This window comes from Cherax quadricarinatus, chromosome 43, assembly GCF_038502225.1.
Source record: "Cherax quadricarinatus isolate ZL_2023a chromosome 43, ASM3850222v1, whole genome shotgun sequence".
Lineage (NCBI taxonomy): Eukaryota > Metazoa > Arthropoda > Malacostraca > Decapoda > Parastacidae > Cherax > Cherax quadricarinatus.
Window position 1 is genome coordinate 17,398,890 of NC_091334.1, and position 16,764 is coordinate 17,415,653.

At 38.0% G+C, this 16,764-nt stretch overlaps 1 protein-coding gene across 2 annotated transcripts in view; it reads right to left on the reverse strand.

The window, feature by feature from the left end:
• LOC128694146 (uncharacterized) overlaps nt 1-16,764 on the reverse strand; it is a 179,979-nt gene that overhangs the window by 27,210 nt on the left and 136,005 nt on the right. For both annotated transcript variants that reach the window (XM_070093626.1, XM_070093627.1), the window contains exons 18-22: nt 14,011-14,195; nt 13,613-13,787; nt 4,749-4,991; nt 3,996-4,175; nt 736-921 (exon numbers count right to left, since the gene is read on the reverse strand). In XM_070093626.1, coding sequence (XP_069949727.1) covers nt 736-921; nt 3,996-4,175; nt 4,749-4,991; nt 13,613-13,787; nt 14,011-14,195 — 969 coding nt within the window. The remainder of the gene's footprint in view (nt 1-735; nt 922-3,995; nt 4,176-4,748; nt 4,992-13,612; nt 13,788-14,010; nt 14,196-16,764) is intronic.

Genomic DNA, 16,764 nt, shown 5'->3' on the forward strand with positions numbered 1-16,764 from the left:
GCTACCGTCCACAGGATGGATATGGGGTGCACAATAAACTAGCCACTTCGGTGGCAAAATCTAATCTAATCTCAAAGAGCTTGCAGTTGTATATATAAATCAAATATTTGGGCAGTACCCTGCATTATGAATTTGAATAACAGTAATGGGTAGAGGGCAATGCCATACAAGTATCACAATAAGTGAATATGGGACACCACTATGCAGAGCACCACAAGTATATTTCTGTTCTTGTAACTGCAATTAGATAACCACAAAAGTCTAACACCACTAGGATTTCATGAACAGCCTTACAGGAATCGTATAACAATACAGGTGCTCCTCAACTTATGATGCTCATGCTTTGACTAACGATATTTCAACTTAACGATGGTGCAAAAGCAATTACTTTGGAGATGAAACTTGAGATAATTATCCAGCATGAAGGCAGAAAATCCGTAACCTGTATTCATTTATTTACTTTTCAATACTAGTATTTACTTAGCTGCAGTAATTATTTGTTTATTTACTTATTTGGTTACAGTAATTATTATTTATTTAGAATATCACAATCAACTTACAATATTTTCAACTTACGATGGGTTTGTTGGTACATAACCCCCATCATAAGGTGAGGAGCACCTGTACATGCAAACATCATGACATGCCTTATTTTACAAAATCACTAGAGGTACTTATAAACTGATATATGTAGTATCTTAAAACACTCAATAATAACACTGAAAAAAGGATTACCATAACATCATTAGGGGGAGCCAAGCGTAAAAGTACAGGAAATCGGCGAGTATTGGAGTACACACTGTTGGAAGCTTGTGTTGCAATTGTTGTAACACCATAAGGTTGGGTCACATCAATCACTTGCCTCACTTCATCTCCTGTACCACCAGCTATCAGACCAACAATGTTGTTAGAGGATGGTACCTATGGAGAAGAGTAATACATTCAATGTACAAAATAAAGATGAAAAAAAAATTCATTTTCAAAATTCTGGATTTTTCTACCTTGGCATATTGTGGTCTACTGTCAGGGGTTCCCAAACGTTTGCCAAGGTGAACCAAGAAGAAATTCAGCAACTGTCTATATATTTTTCCTTAATGTTTCTTTAATAGTATTATGCTACAGCAGTTTGCTGAGGTGCTAAGCAGGAAAGGAAAATGTGACTGCAAATCCTGGGTCATGAAAAAAATATGTTTGGGAGCTACTGGTCTATCTTGTCATGAGAGGCAACCCCTGGCCTATTGAGGTACCCTATTCAAGGGCCAAGCTATTTCTACATACTGTAGTCACCTAATCAGTAACAGACCAGACCTAACAGTACTTAACCTGAGACTGAGCGATGCATTCGTCATCCACAGCACCATGCCATGGCGATGAGCACATCTGCAAATTGTGCATAAGTGAATCTATCACAAAAATTACAAAGTTGACTCAAGCACCCACCCCCTCCAGACTTCAACTAACATTTTTCTCTAAGGCATTGCAAGAAAAGTGAATATTTGAATGTTTAAGAGAGAGATGTGCCTAAAAGAAAATAACTGATTTCAAGTGGGAGTGGTCACAATTGTTTGTAGATGGCCCAATGCTATTGGGAGACTTGGAAGGGAACCTACCAAGGTTGGTACACTTTAGGAGTCGAAGGAAGTTCAAAGTGAATACAGGAACGAGCAAGGTAATGAGAATATTTTTTTCTAACACTCAGGGAGTCTCCCACCGAGGTGTCTTTCCAGAGGTGTGCCAATACTAAAATTCAAATGCCCCTCCAAACTGCAAATATCCCCACCCCTCCTTCAGAGTGCAGGCACTGTACTTCCCACATCCAGGATTCAACTCCAGTTAACCAGTTTTCCTGAATCTCTTTACAAATGTTACCTTGCTCACTCTCCAATAGTTCAAGTCCCAAAAACATTTGCCTCCACTCACTCCTATCTAACACACTTACACATGTCTGATGAATGTCCAAGTCCCTTGCACACAACACACTGAACCTTTCCTAGGGCAACTTTTACCCTGCTTGCCCTCCACTACAGATTTACACATCCTCTTTCATCATCCAATTTTGCTCCATCCTCTCTAAATATCCAAACCGTCTCAACAACAACTCTTCAGCCATCTGGATAATACTTTTAGTAAGTCGATACCTCCTCCTCATCTCAAAGCTATAAATCTTCTGCATAATATTTACACTACACACAGTCCTCAGACATGACATCTCCACTGCCTCCAGCCTCCTCCTCACTGCAATATTCACAACCCATGCATCACACCCACATAAAAGTGCTGGTACCACTATACTCTCATTCATTCCCCTTCTTGCCTCCATAATTTTATTTGTCTTTGCAGATGCCTCAATGCACCATCCACCCTTTTCCCCTTATCAATTCTATGGTTGAATACAGGGAGCCAGAAACCACACTTATGTGATGCAAATATGCATGGTAAAAGTATTGGGAATGAAAGATTAGCAGGCAGAATGGAAGGAAGGAGTGTAAAGGAAATGAATGTATTTAATTTGTTGGGAGAGAATGTACTGGCAGATGGGTCTATGAAGGATGATTTAAATAACAATAAATTAAGGGAAATATAGTTGAACAAGAGTTGAAAAAGCTGAGGAAAGAAACAAGTTTGTCAAAGAATGCAAAATTGGGAATATACAGTGGGTGCCAACACTTTTAAATTCTGCAATGAAGAGGAAGCAGGAGGCCCTCAAAATATCTCGTTGGAGATCTGTGCATAGCCCAAATATTGTATAAAGAATGAGAACTGAAGAAATTAGATGTGGTGGTATGAAGAGTATAGTGAAACAAGCTGAAGACAATAGTTAAGATGGTTCAGGCATGTAGAAAGAATGGCACAAAATAGGTGTACTATAAATTTAGGAAAGACAGACAATGCAACACTATTTTATGGATGTAAACCATGCATTTTAAATGATGAAGTGAGGAGGAGGCTGAAGGCAATGGCAATATGTTTGAAGGCAATGTATGATGTGAATATTATACAGACTTTAGAGATTACAAGGTGTGGGGTTGCTGAACATATCGTTCAAAAGACTGAGAAGTGGTTGTTAAGGTGGTTTGGACATTCAGAGAGGACAGAGAAAAATTTGACTAGGAGGATGTATTAATTTGAGGTGGAGGGAAGGAGGAGTAGGGATGATCCTAGGAAAAGGTTGGTGGGAGGGAGTAAAAGAGGTTTTGAGTGTTAGGGGGCTTGGACATCCAATAGGATTGTGTGAGCGAGTCAGATAGGAAAGAGTGAATTTTTATGACCTTGATATGCTATTAGAGAATGAGCAAGGTAACATTAATGTAGGGAGTCGGAAATCAGTTAGCCAGCCATGAATCCTGGAAATGGGAAGTACAGTACCTGTGCTCTTAAGGAGAGGTGGGGCTGTTGTAGTTCAAAAGGCCATATGGACTGATGTTAGTAATTGAATGAATGAAGGTGAAAGGACTTTCTTTTTCTGGGGTCACCCTGCCACAGTGGGCAACAACCAGTGTATTTAAGGATGGGTTAAAAGGAAAGTGTGAAAGAGTTGATGAACAAAAGGCATTCATTTGTGGAAATGTTAGATTACAATGAGCATAGGCAAGTGGGTCATAGGATCTAATATGCTACTAAGTATGACCAAAGTAATACATGAGAAAGAATTCAAGGAAACTGGCAAATGAGATGAAAGTTTAAGAAGTTCGATTGGCTGACAGCCGGAAGCAAATAATGGTGACATAATTCCTTACTTGGGTCACCAAACCCTGATGAAAAAAAGTAGTTAGCATGTTAAAAATTACTTAAGGTATTTATGTACTCTCATATTTTATCCATCTTGAAATGGAAGTACTGCACATATAAAATATCTTTCATTTATTTGTTTTTTTGGGTGTATACGTACAGTATTTATATGTACTATATTTAGAGTACCATATATAAATGCACATAATTACATCTCTGCAAGAGCCCCTTCACTGTTATTACATTAGTAACAAATTTTCTCTTACCTGCTTTCTCATCCTCTCGGGAATACGACCAGTGAGGAAATTGGTTACATCTCTTACAACTTTCTCCTTGCTGGTACATGCATCTAGGATTATAGCACCGAGTGTCACACCTGGTAAGATTTTCTTGTCCGAGTTGAGGAGATCTAGAGACCATAACAACGATTCTACACTCTGGATACCCTGATAATGACCAGAAACAAAATGCCATTTTAGACTAGTTATATCATTATTTTAGAGGCATTACATGGAAAAATACTATTATTTAATAATTATACTTAAGTACTATAAGTCAGAGGCTTTATCAAAATCATTAATTCATATGGAATTAGTAAATGTCTTTGAAGAAAGTAAATCACAATCATATTATTTATACTGTGTTTGGTAATGTTCATTGGAAAGTGTGGCTTTAAATGTCTCTTACATGGAATTTTTCTATTGTTTTTTAACATACTGGTCATCTCCCCTGAGGCAGGGTGACTCAAAAAACAAAAATCTTATAAAGCTTTTCTTTTTACATTTAGTAATTTATACATTTTACATTTAGTAATTTATACTCTTTGCTCCTGACATTTTAGTCGCTTCTTACGACATGCATAGCTTACGGAGGAAAGATTCCTGATCACTTCCCATAAAATTTTCTATTTTTGTCTCACCTTCAAATACTTATAAGAGAATCCATAACTCAAACTTCTATCTGATAACTCATTCTTGCCTTTCTCTGATCCCTCACCTCCATATTTCAGTTTTACTTACCTTGTCGCCATTCAAACCACCACATTCCAGAGGACGGTTGCCCTTCTGGTGTACATTCAAGGTTGCTACAACATAAAGTTTGTCTGGAGAGTCAACAAAGAGATAGTCTGCTTCATGATGGTTGCACGTGGAGCAGCCTGTTGTACAAGAGGAAGGCAACTGGTTCATGTGAGTGACTGAGCCATTGTGGTATTCTACCATGGCATTCCCGAGAGTCAATCCACTGTCCACATATCTGCCAATCTGAGGACCCAAATAAAATGACTGAACACTTAAATGAAAAAAATAAGAGATGGAAGTACAGTCTGAACACTGAGTGTGTAATATGTTAACCTTAAGCTGCCGATGACAAATTTATGCCAACTGGGAAAGTGATGCAAACATAAACTTAGGCCAAATTCTAGGGCTTCCAAAATGGTCCAGATTGGCCTGGTTAGGATATCTGAGAAAATGGGTCTGTGTCATATGCATGTGCAGTGTAAATAAAAATTGTATTGTGTGCCAGGCACTGTGGGAGCCAGTAAATGACATTTACATAGTTTAGTGTTTACATTTTTTATTGTGACTGAACAATAAATATAATTTTGTGACATGATTTGAAAACATAGATATAGGTGGAAAACATGTGAGCCATCAATTACAATTAGAAAAACTGAAAAACTGAAAAAAAAAAAACTTCTTTCATTTAATAATAATAATAATAATCTTCATTTCTACAACAAGTACATGTACAACATATACAGGAATAGCTGATATCAATGACACACTACTATATAGAAAACCCCTTGTCATGCAGAGCATTTCGGGCAGATTAGGTCAAATTTGTCCCAGGATGCAATCCATACCAAAAAACACGTTCTAATGTTTCCACGTGTTTCATAGTACTAGGGGGAGAGCGCACAACTTTGTAGTACCTACAGTCTGTGGCCAGGCTTCAAACACCTTTTATTGTACAGCAATTCAAATTCAAATTCAAAGTTTATTCTCTATAAAGATTACAATGTTGAATTTACAGAATTTGGTTGTTGTGTGGTTTACATGTAGTTAAATAATGATTACAGAGTGTACCACTAGAACGCCTAGCATGGCTAGGCATTTCGGGCAGACTTAGTTTAATTCTTTATTTGAAAATATTACAAATTATGAGGTAAGTTGGTATTATGGCTAAGTGACTAAATACTAGTTTGTGAGTTTAGCAATGTGAATGCTTTTGTTTTGGCACAGTACATAGTTTCAGTATTGGAGTATCATAGGATTCATTATTTTAAGATTGAGATTAATATTTCTGTTTATGGTCAAATGGGTGAGTGAGTGTTAGTGTGAACCACCAGGTGGTATTCGTGTAGTTAGTTGATGGGGTTTAGCAGGGAGATAAGATGTTTTCTAATGGTAGTTTTGAAGGTGATGAATGTGTCTGCAGTTCTAGAGTTCTCAGGTAGGGTGTTCCAGATTTTAGGGCCTTTGACATACATTGAATTTTTGTAAAGGTTTAGTCGGACATGGGGAATGTCGTAGAGATGTTTGTGTCTGGTGTTATGCCTGTGGGTTCTGTCACAACTATCAAGAAAGCGTTTTAGGTCAAGGTTGATATTGGAGTTTAAGGTCCTGTAGATGTAGATTGCACAGTAGTAAGTGTGGATGTACTGAACAGGGAGTAAGTTTAGATCTATGAAGAGTGGGGGGGTGTGTTGCCAGGGATGGCATATGTCAAAGCCAGTCATAGCATGAACCAGTTCAAGAAGAGAGCCAAAATGTGCCTAATGAATGAAGTGACAGAAAGGGAGGAGAATTATTTTTTTTTATTTAGGTAATACACATGTAAATATCAATAACTCATTTTATCTTATTCCTAGTATATCTCCTTCATAATATAATAATAAGACATTATCTCATTATTATACTATAAATAAGATATTAACCCCTTGACTGTCGCAACCCCCAATCCTGAGGTGTCTCCTGGTGTCGCAAAATTTAAAAAAAAAAAAAAAAAAATTTCTTTTGAAATGATAGAGAATCTTTTCCCGATTGTAATGACACAACAAAAAAACGAAATTTGATGGAAAACTGACGGAATCACGCTTTTGCGAAGTTAGCAACCTCGGCGATATTTACAAATTGGCGATTTCGCCCACTTTGAGCCCTATTTTCGGCTAATTCCATTGTTCCAGTCGACCAAACTCATAGCTATTTCTTTAGAACTCCATTTTTTCTATCGATTGAGTACAAGAAACTGCCCATTTACCAATTTCAATTACCCAATAACGTGGTCAGAAATTTGCAATTTGGCCAATTTCATGAAAATTAAAAAATATGACAATTTCAAAATAAGGTCCAGAATGAACAATGCAGACATTCCTGGCTCTAAAATAACATTTTCTTTGTTCATCAGTCATGTCTCCAGGCCCCTCTGATATTACTCTTGCTTTCTATTTTGAATTTTTATTCAAACAAAAAATAGAAGATTTACTATTATGCAGACTACTGCAATACTGTAATAATTGTATAAATAACATCAACCCATTCATGACTGCATATTAGAATGGCTAGTTGGACATTTATTGGACAATGACATCATTTGTGTACTTTTGAACATCGGCAAAAATCACACATTTCCCCTTCTTTGAGCTCCATTTCCAGGTTCTTTTTATAGTAAAATCAATCAAAATCACCTCTATTTCAATAATATTTTTTTCCATTCTATCATATGAGACCAAGAAAACGAGAATACAACCATAAATACTATACAAAAATAGACCACAAAGTCGGCATTTTAATTAAAAAAAAAACGGTCGGAGTTTTTTTTCTCATTATGCACTGTGTGCTCCAGGATTTTTTTTTATATGGTGCACACTGACCACACAGACCCCTTCTCTCACATGTGGGCCTGCCAGCTTTCTCCTTCTTGATTTGAAGCCGCTAGAATTTATGAGTATATATACGTCAAACACGGTACCTCGTAAGACGTGTAAATATGACCGCGACAGTCAAAGGGTTAAAATGATCACAATGGAAATAAGTCACTTTGTCAGACTTTTCTGGGTTATCCTAGGTTCTCTATACGTATGCTGCTATGTATGATAATCTATGTAACTGCATTTGTGTATACAGTACCTGAATAAACTTACACGTGTACTGGGGATCGAACCATGGACCTCAGTGAGATATTGGTGAACAATCACCAACATTGCCCTCAAACCTTTATATTTTTTATTATCACACTGGCCGATTCCCACCAAAGCAGGGTGGCCCGAAAAAGAAAAACTTTCACCATCATTCACTCCATCACTGTCTTGCCAGAAGGGTGCTTTACACTACAGTTTTTAAACTGCAACATTAACACCCCTCCTTCAGAGTGCAGGCACTGTACTTCCCATCTCCAGGACTCAAGTCCGGCCTGCCGGTTTCCCTGAACTCCTTCATAAATGTTACTTTGCTCACACTCCAACAGCACGTCAAGTATTAAAAACCATTTGTCTCCATTCACTCCTATCAAACACGCTCACGCATGCCTGCTGGAAGTCCAAGCCCCTTGCACACAAAACCTCCTTTACCCCCTCTCTCCAACCTTTCCTAGGCCGACCCCTACCCCGCCTTCCTTCCACTACAGACTGATACACTCTTGAAGTTATTCTGTTTCGCTCCATTCTCTCCACATGTCCGAACCACCTCAACAACCCTTCCTCAGCCCTCTGGACAACAGTTTTGGTAATCCCACACCTCCTCCTAACTTCCAAACTACGAATTCTCTGCATTATATTCACACCACACATTGCTCTCAGACATGACATCTCCACTGCCTCCAGCCTTCTCCTCGCTGCAACATTCATCACCCATGCTTCACACCCATATAAGAGTGTTGGTAAAACTATACTCTCATACATTCCCCTCTTTGCCTCCAAGGACAAAGTTCTTTGTCTCCACAGACTCCTAAGTGCACCACTCACCCTTTTCCCCTCATCAATTCTATGATTCACCTCATCTTTCATAGACCCATCCGCTGACACGTCCACTCCCAAATATCTGAATACATTCACCTCCTCCATTCTCTCTCCCTCCACTCTGATATCCAATCTTTCATCACCTAATCTTTTTGTTATCCTCATAACCTTACTCTTTCCTGTATTCACTTTCAATTTTCTTCTTTTGCACACCCTACCAAATTCATCCACCAATCTCTGCAACTTCTCTTCAGAATCTCCCAAGAGCACAGTGTCATCAGCAAAGAGCAACTGTGACAACTCCCACTTTATGTGTGATTCTTTATCTTTTAACTCCACGCCTCTTGCCAAGACCCTCGCATTTACTTCTCTTACAACCCCATCTATAAATATATTAAACAACCATGGTGACATCACACATCCTTGTCTAAGGCTTACTTTTACTGGGAAATAATTTCCCTCTTTCCTACATACTCTAACTTGAGCCTCACTATCCTCGTAAAAACTCTTCACTGCTTTCAGTAACCTACCTCCTACACCATACACCTGCAACATCTGCCACATTGCCCCCCTATCCACCCTGTCATATGCCTTTTCCAAATCCATAAATGCCACAAAGACCTCTTTAGCCTTATCTAAATACTGTTCAGTTATATGTTTCACTGTAAACACCTGGTCCACACACCCCCTACCTTTCCTAAAGCCTCCTTGTTCATCTGCTATCCTATTCTCCATCTTACTCTTAATTCTTTCAATAATAACTCTACCATACACTTTACCAGGTATACTCAACAGACTTATCCCCCTATAATTTTTGCACTCTCTTTTGTCCCCTTTGCCTTTATACAAAGGAACTATGCATGCTCTCTGCCAATCCCTAGGTACCTTACCCTCTTCCATACATTTATTAAATAATTGCACCAACCACTCCAAAACTATATCCCCACCTGCTTTTAACATTTCTATCTTTATCCCATCAATCCCGGCTGCCTTACCCCCTTTCATTTTACCTACTGCCTGACGAACTTCCCCCACACTCACAACTGGCTCTTCCTCACTCCTACAAGATGTTATTCCTCCTTGCCCTATACACGAAATCACAGCTTCCCTATCTTCATCAACATTTAACAATTCCTCAAAATATTCCCTCCATCTTCCCAATACCTCTAACTCTCCATTTAACCTTTATATCTCTGTAGTAATAATCAGATTTCACTCATTCTTGTCTTATTACACTTCTAAAATTGTTGATAATTTTTTTTTTGGTAAGAGAATACTTTTTTATTATTTTTCAAAATCAGCAATATTGAGGGCACATAAGTGATCACAACAGTTTACACTCCATCTCTCCACCACAAAAGGTCAGTAAAATTACTGTAGAGTACTATAAAATTACTATACAGTACAGTACTGTACTGTACTGTACTCAGTGTACTGTAGTACTACAGGTTACAATACTTGTTAGTATTTATAGTGTCTGGTTGTTTCCTGCATCAATAGACCAAATTCACTACTTCAGAAGACAACCAGATGATTATGAAATATTAATTTCATAATTCAGAAGCTGTGGACAACTGGCATTATCATACACCCCCTTCTGCCTATTAGTCCATTCATGAGAAGTTTTACTGCACAGAAATGTCAAGATGAAGAAGAAGAAATGGAGGAAGAGAAAGAGAGATACCACACTGTGCTTAACTTCTTTACAAACAATTTGGTTGATAAATTTTCTTTCAAATTAACATGCAGAAATTCTGCCCCAATACCACACAAACCTGACCTGGTGTTTGCCTGCATAAACTGAAAAGGAGCACATGTAATTTGCAAATATTTATCTAAATGGAAAATCCCTATTGAAAAAACCACTGACTAAACATGTGCCAATTAAGGTTCAGCTTTACATCCTCATAGCTTGACTGGCAGAGCACTCAGCTCACACACCAAGTGTCCATACCTTTATACCTTTGAAGAGTTTCGAGAGTTTATCTACTCTCCGAGTCTGGTCATGAGTAGATACTCTTGAAACTCTTCAAAGGTATAAAGGTATGGACACTCAGTGTGTGAACTGGTTCGATCCCCAGTACAGGTAGACACTGTGTGTGTTTCCTCAAGACATCTGCTGTCCCTGTTCACCTAGCAGCAAATAGGTACCTGGGCATTAGTCGACTGGTGTGGGTCACATCCTGGGGACAAAATTAACATAAGTTGCCAGAAATGCTCTGCATAACCACGAGCTTTCTATAAAGTATGTCACTGATGTCAGCTAGGTCTGTCTAAGTTATATCATGTGCTTGTAGAAATAAAGATTATTTCTTCTTTTCTTTCAACAAACCGGCTGTATCCCACCGAAGCAGGGTGGCCCAAAAAGAAAAACAAAAGTTTCACTTTTTAACTTCTAGTAATGCATACAGGAGAAGGGGTTACTAGCCCCTTGCTCAAGGCATTTTAGTCACCTCTTACGACACGCATGTCTTACGGAGGAAGAATTCTGTTCCACTTCCCCATGGAGAATAAATATTATTATTATTATTATTAGTAAGGGCATTCATAAGGAACAAGGAACCACACACAAATACTATAGATAGAAACAGGCAGAATGAATATGAGAGGTTAATAAAGTGCTGGGTATAGAGAAGGTAGGAAAACTGTTAAGCAATAATCTTTTTTCACATTTAAAAGTAAGCGTAAATTTAGTAGGTACAAGAAATTATTGCAATAAACTTAATAATCCACTCTTACTAGTGTACATTAAAGAAGTGTGATTATTTTTATATACATTGGCCATTGCAAATCAAGATCAGGTAACCCCAAGAAGAAAAACACATTCATCATCACTTATTCTCTAAATGTATTTCCAAAGGCACATTGATAGCAAAAGTCAAATGGCATATTGATACCCCAAAGTGACATACAGGTAATTATATATACAGTAGGACCCTGTTATCTGCGGGGGATACAGTCCAAGGACCTTCCATGGATACTGAATCCGTGGATAGTAGCAAACCCTATATATAAGTCCTATACATACCTATCAAAGTTTAATTGATAAATTAGGCACAATAAGTGGAGAATTATCACTTTTTCACTGATGGGAAGTAATTCATGGCTTCTCTTAGGATCTGAAAAACTGCCAGCTTCTCTACTTTTGTACTCTGGGGCCATTATTATGCAAAATTAAGAGGCATTTTTGGGCCACAGTAAACCGTGGATACCAAATCAGTGGATACAAGGGGGTTCTACTGTATATTTTTAACACACCAGCCATCTCTCACTGAGGTAGGTTGACCTAAACAAGAAGAAACTCTTTCACCTTCAATCACTATCATGGTATTGCCAAAAGGGCAAGACTGATAGCCATTTCACAATACATACATTAAAAAAGAAAGAAATGAATATAATAAAATCAAGAGGTCTTTAATTTCTAGTATGTGATGAATTTGTTAAGAATATTTATAGATGGGGTTATAAAAGAAAAATGGACGAGTTTCTGAGGGTGTGTAAAGGTAGAAAGTTGAAAGTGAACATTGATAAGAGTAAGGTGATAAGGGTATTAAACAATTTAGATAAAGAAAAATTGGATATCACACTGGAAAGAAGGAGCATGGAAAAAGTGAATGTTTTTAGAGATTTGGGAGCTGACTTGTCAGCAGATGGGTTTATGAAGGATGAGGTTGACCATAGAATTGATGAAGAAAAAAAGGTGAGTGGTGCATTGAGGTATCTGTGGAGATAAAAAACTTTATTCATGGAGGCAAAGAAGGGAATGTACCATACTATAGTGGTACCAATACTTTTATATGGGTGTGAAGCTTGGGTTGTCAATGCTGCAGCGGAGATGCCCTGTCTAAGGGCAATGTGTGGTGTAAATATTATGAAGAGAATATGGAGTATGGAAATTAGGAGGAGGTGTGGAGTTGCTAAAAGTATTAGTCAGAGAGCTGAAAGGGGTTGTTGAGGTAGTTTGGTCATTTAGAGAGAATGGAACAAAGTAGAATGACTTGGAGAGCATATAAATCTGTAGGGAAAGGAAGGCAGGGTAGGGGCTGTCATCGAAAAGGTTGGAGGGAGGGGGTAAAGGAGGCCTTGTGGCGAGGGGCTTGGACTTCCAGCAAGTATACGTGAGTGTGTTAGATAGGAGTGAATAGAGAGGAATGGTTTTTGGGATCTGAAGAGCTGTTGGAGTGTGTGCAGGGTAATATTTTGTGAAGGGATTGAAGGAAACTGGTTAGCCAGACTTGAGTCCTAGAAATGGAAGTACAATGCCTGCACTTTAAAGAAGGGGTTTGGAATATTGGCAGTTTGGAGGGACTTGTAAACTGCTGTATCTGAGAGCCTCTGCAAAGACAGTGCTCACCTAATTGTGGTTGCAGGGGTCGAGACTCAGCTCCTGGCCCTGCCTCTTCACTGAGTGCTACTAGGTCCTCTCTCTCCCTGCTCCATGAGCTTTATCATACCTCATCTTAAAGCTATGTATGGTTCCTGCCTCCACTACATCACTTGCTAGGCTATTCCACTTCCTGACTACTCTATAACTGAAGAAATACTTCCTAACATCCCTTTGACTCATCTGGGTCTTCAGTTTCCAATTGTGACCCCATGTTTCTGTGTCCCCTCTTTGTCCACCTTGTCTATTCCATGCAGTATTTTTGTATGTTGTCATCGTGTCTCCCCTAACCCTCCTGTCCTCCAGTGTCATCAGACCGATTTCCCTCAACCTTTCTTCGTACGGCATTCCCCTTAGCTCTAGAACTAACCTTGTATGAGTGATGGTGAAAGTGTTGAATGATGATGAAAGTATTTTTGTTTCTTTTTGGGTTTTTCTTTCTTTTTGGGTCACCCTGCCTTGGTGGGAAACGGCCAATGTTTAAAAAAAAAATGATCAAATTGCAGTGTTTAAGTAAATTCATATGTAAAAATAAACATTACCTTCTCATATTTATACTTGATAGGTTTCTGATCTGTAAAGCGCATAAGGTTTAAGACTTCTAGTGGAGCATTGCCATGGAAGTTTTCAGTAAACTGAAAATATTCTGAGGGCTTATCCACCCGGGAGACCTCTGTGTTGCGTAGAAACTCATTGAGTACAGTCCTTTGCCTCCACCTGTGAAAATAAATCATGAACTTGCAAATTAAAATTATTCCTAACACTACAACATATTTAAATATAGAGCTTATAATAAACAGCAAACTGGATTTATGTAGCTATATCTCAAGAAACCACAAAAATTTTCAAGGTGTAGTTTTATGATTTAAATGCAGAATTATGAACATAACACTAATACATTCTATTTTTGCAGTGGCAAACTTTTTGCATGACAACTTACTTTGGCAAGCCTGGACATAATTTTCCATCATGCTGGGGACACAGGTGACCTATCAGCTGTGTGAGGGCTGCACCAAAGGAAAACATAGCCTGAACAACCCTTGGAGTAGAGGGTACAGATTCGTATGGCACAACAGGCATTGGGTTGGATCCTGACTTGCATGCAGATCCTACACATCTAAATTCCTTGAGGTTGATTGAGGTCGAGAGAAAAAAAATCAGTAAATGATTCATATTATGAATGTAACACTGATGTTCACTCTTGTTAACATAAATGGATTATTTTTATTACATATATTCATAAGGAAGAGTTGAATCCACAAAGGTCATAAAGGTCTTGGTGCCTAGGAAAGGCAATTAATCACATCTGACTCTAGGAAGACGGTAGCTCAAATTTTTTTGAATCAAGAGCACTTAACCAGCATTTAACAAGAGACAAAAATATAGTATTGTGAAGTTCACTAAAAAAAAAAAAAAAAAAAAAAAAAAAAAATCTAATATGAATGACATACTCGGTTGCCAAAAGTACAGAACATAGGGATTCTCAAGACAACATGTAAAGGGAAAAATCTGACACTTCAGTAAAGGATTTTTAAGTTAAACAAAACACAAGGATAATACAGGTCAGCCATTACTAATCCAGAAATCAGTTTTCCAGTTCCATCAGTAATCCAGCACTAATTTCAGCTAGCACAATTTCAAATTTCATCATTATACTGATTCGGAAATTGTGCAGATGGTTGTAAATCCACAGCAGCAAGCCAGTGGAGGAGAAAGCAGTGATGAAGATGAGGAAGATGCAGCAGAAAGTCTTTATTAAGGTTAATTAAGTGTATTCTTATAGGTAGTAGGTTGGTAGACAGCAACCGCCCAGGGAGGTACTACCGTCCTGCCAAGTGAGTGTAAAACAAAAGCCTGTAATTGTTTTACATGATGGTAGGATTGCTGGTGTCCTTTTTTCTGTCTCATGAACATGCAAGATTTCAGGTACGTCTTGCTACTTCTACTTACACTTAGGTCACACTACACATACATGTACAAGCACATATATACACACCCCTCTGGGTTTTCTTCTATTTTCTTTCTAGTTCTTATTCTTGTTTATTTCCTCTTATCTCCATGGGGAAGTGGAACAGAATTCTTCCTCCGTAAGCCATGCGTGTTGTAAGAGGCGACTAAAATGCCGGGAGCAAGGGGCTAGTAACCTCTTCTCCTGTATATATTACTAAATGTAAAAGGAGAAACTTTCGTTTTTCCTTTTGGGCCACCCCGCCTCGGTGGGATACGGCCGGTGTGTTGAAAGAAAGAAAGAAGTGTATTCTAACCTAATCACTCTGTAATCAGACAAACTCACTAATACGGCACACTACAGGTCCCAATGATGCCGGATTAGTGATAGCCGACCTGTATTAAGTAATGAAATATAAGAATTAAAGGTATGTAAGGTCATACCTTTAATCCTTATGAAAGGATGAAATATTTTGAAGGCAATGACACAGGTTGGAAACAAGCTTTGATTAGGACAAATAAAAATTATCCAACCTCAAGAGAGGAACCTTATGATGGCATTTCAGTTTAGCCTGGACCTAAGTGAGAGTTATTTGTGATTTGTTCCAGCCACAGTACTGTGAAAATAAATATTCCAATAAAAGTTTGGGAAAATAAATATTCCAATAAAAGTTTGGAAAAATAAATATTCCAATAAAAGTTTGGAAAAATAAATATTCCAATAAAAGTTTGTTCTCTAACTTATCATCCACGCTGATATGACTGATTTCAATTAATCAGATCGAGATGACACACTTCATATTCACGGTGAAGTGAAACAAGCTCCTACAGCTTGGATCACAAACCCACAGACTGTTGCATGTGCCAAGTACATTCGTATTTATTCAGTGTGCACAAGACCAGCCACCATCTTTGCAATCATCATTACCAGCTAGGAACACAATAATCAGGGCCAACTAGTGGTGGTACACAAGCCTAAATCATCTGTTCACTGCTAAGTGTGCTGTAGCATTCTGACTTGTCACGGTGATTTAACCCTTTCAGGGTCCAAGGCCAAAATCAGGGCCAACTAGTGGTGGTACACAAGCCTAAAACATCTGTTCACTGCTAAGTGTGCTGTAGCATTCTGACTTGTCACGGTGATTTAACCCTTTCAGGGTCCAAGGCCAAAATCTGAAGTGGTGCCCCAGTGTCCAAGAATTTTCAAAAAAAAAAAATTTTTTATTTTTTCTTATGAAATGGTAGAGATTTTTTTTGTGAAGGTAATAAAACAAAAAGTACAAAATTTGATGGAAAATTGACGAAATTAGGCTCTCGCGAATTTTGATGTTTCAGCGATATTTACGAATCAGTGATTTTGCCGACTTTGACTCGCATTTTAGGCCAATTACATTATTCCAGTCGACCAAATTCTTAGCTATTTCACTTGTATTACTTTTATTCTATCAATTGAGCACAAGAAATCACCAAGTTAACTGTTTCAACTACAAAATAAAGTGATCGGAAATTGGTAATTTGGCCAATTTAACACAAAGTTCAAAATATTCCAATTTCAAAATAGGGTCCAGAATAAACAATGTAGGTATTCCTGGCACTAAACTAACATTTCCTCTGTTCATTAGTTACGTTTTGAGGCTTTACAAATAAATTCCATTTTGATTTTTTATTCACATAATGAATTTTTATTCACACCAAAAAATAGAAGATTTACTGTTATGCAATATTGTAATAATTGTATAAATATCAT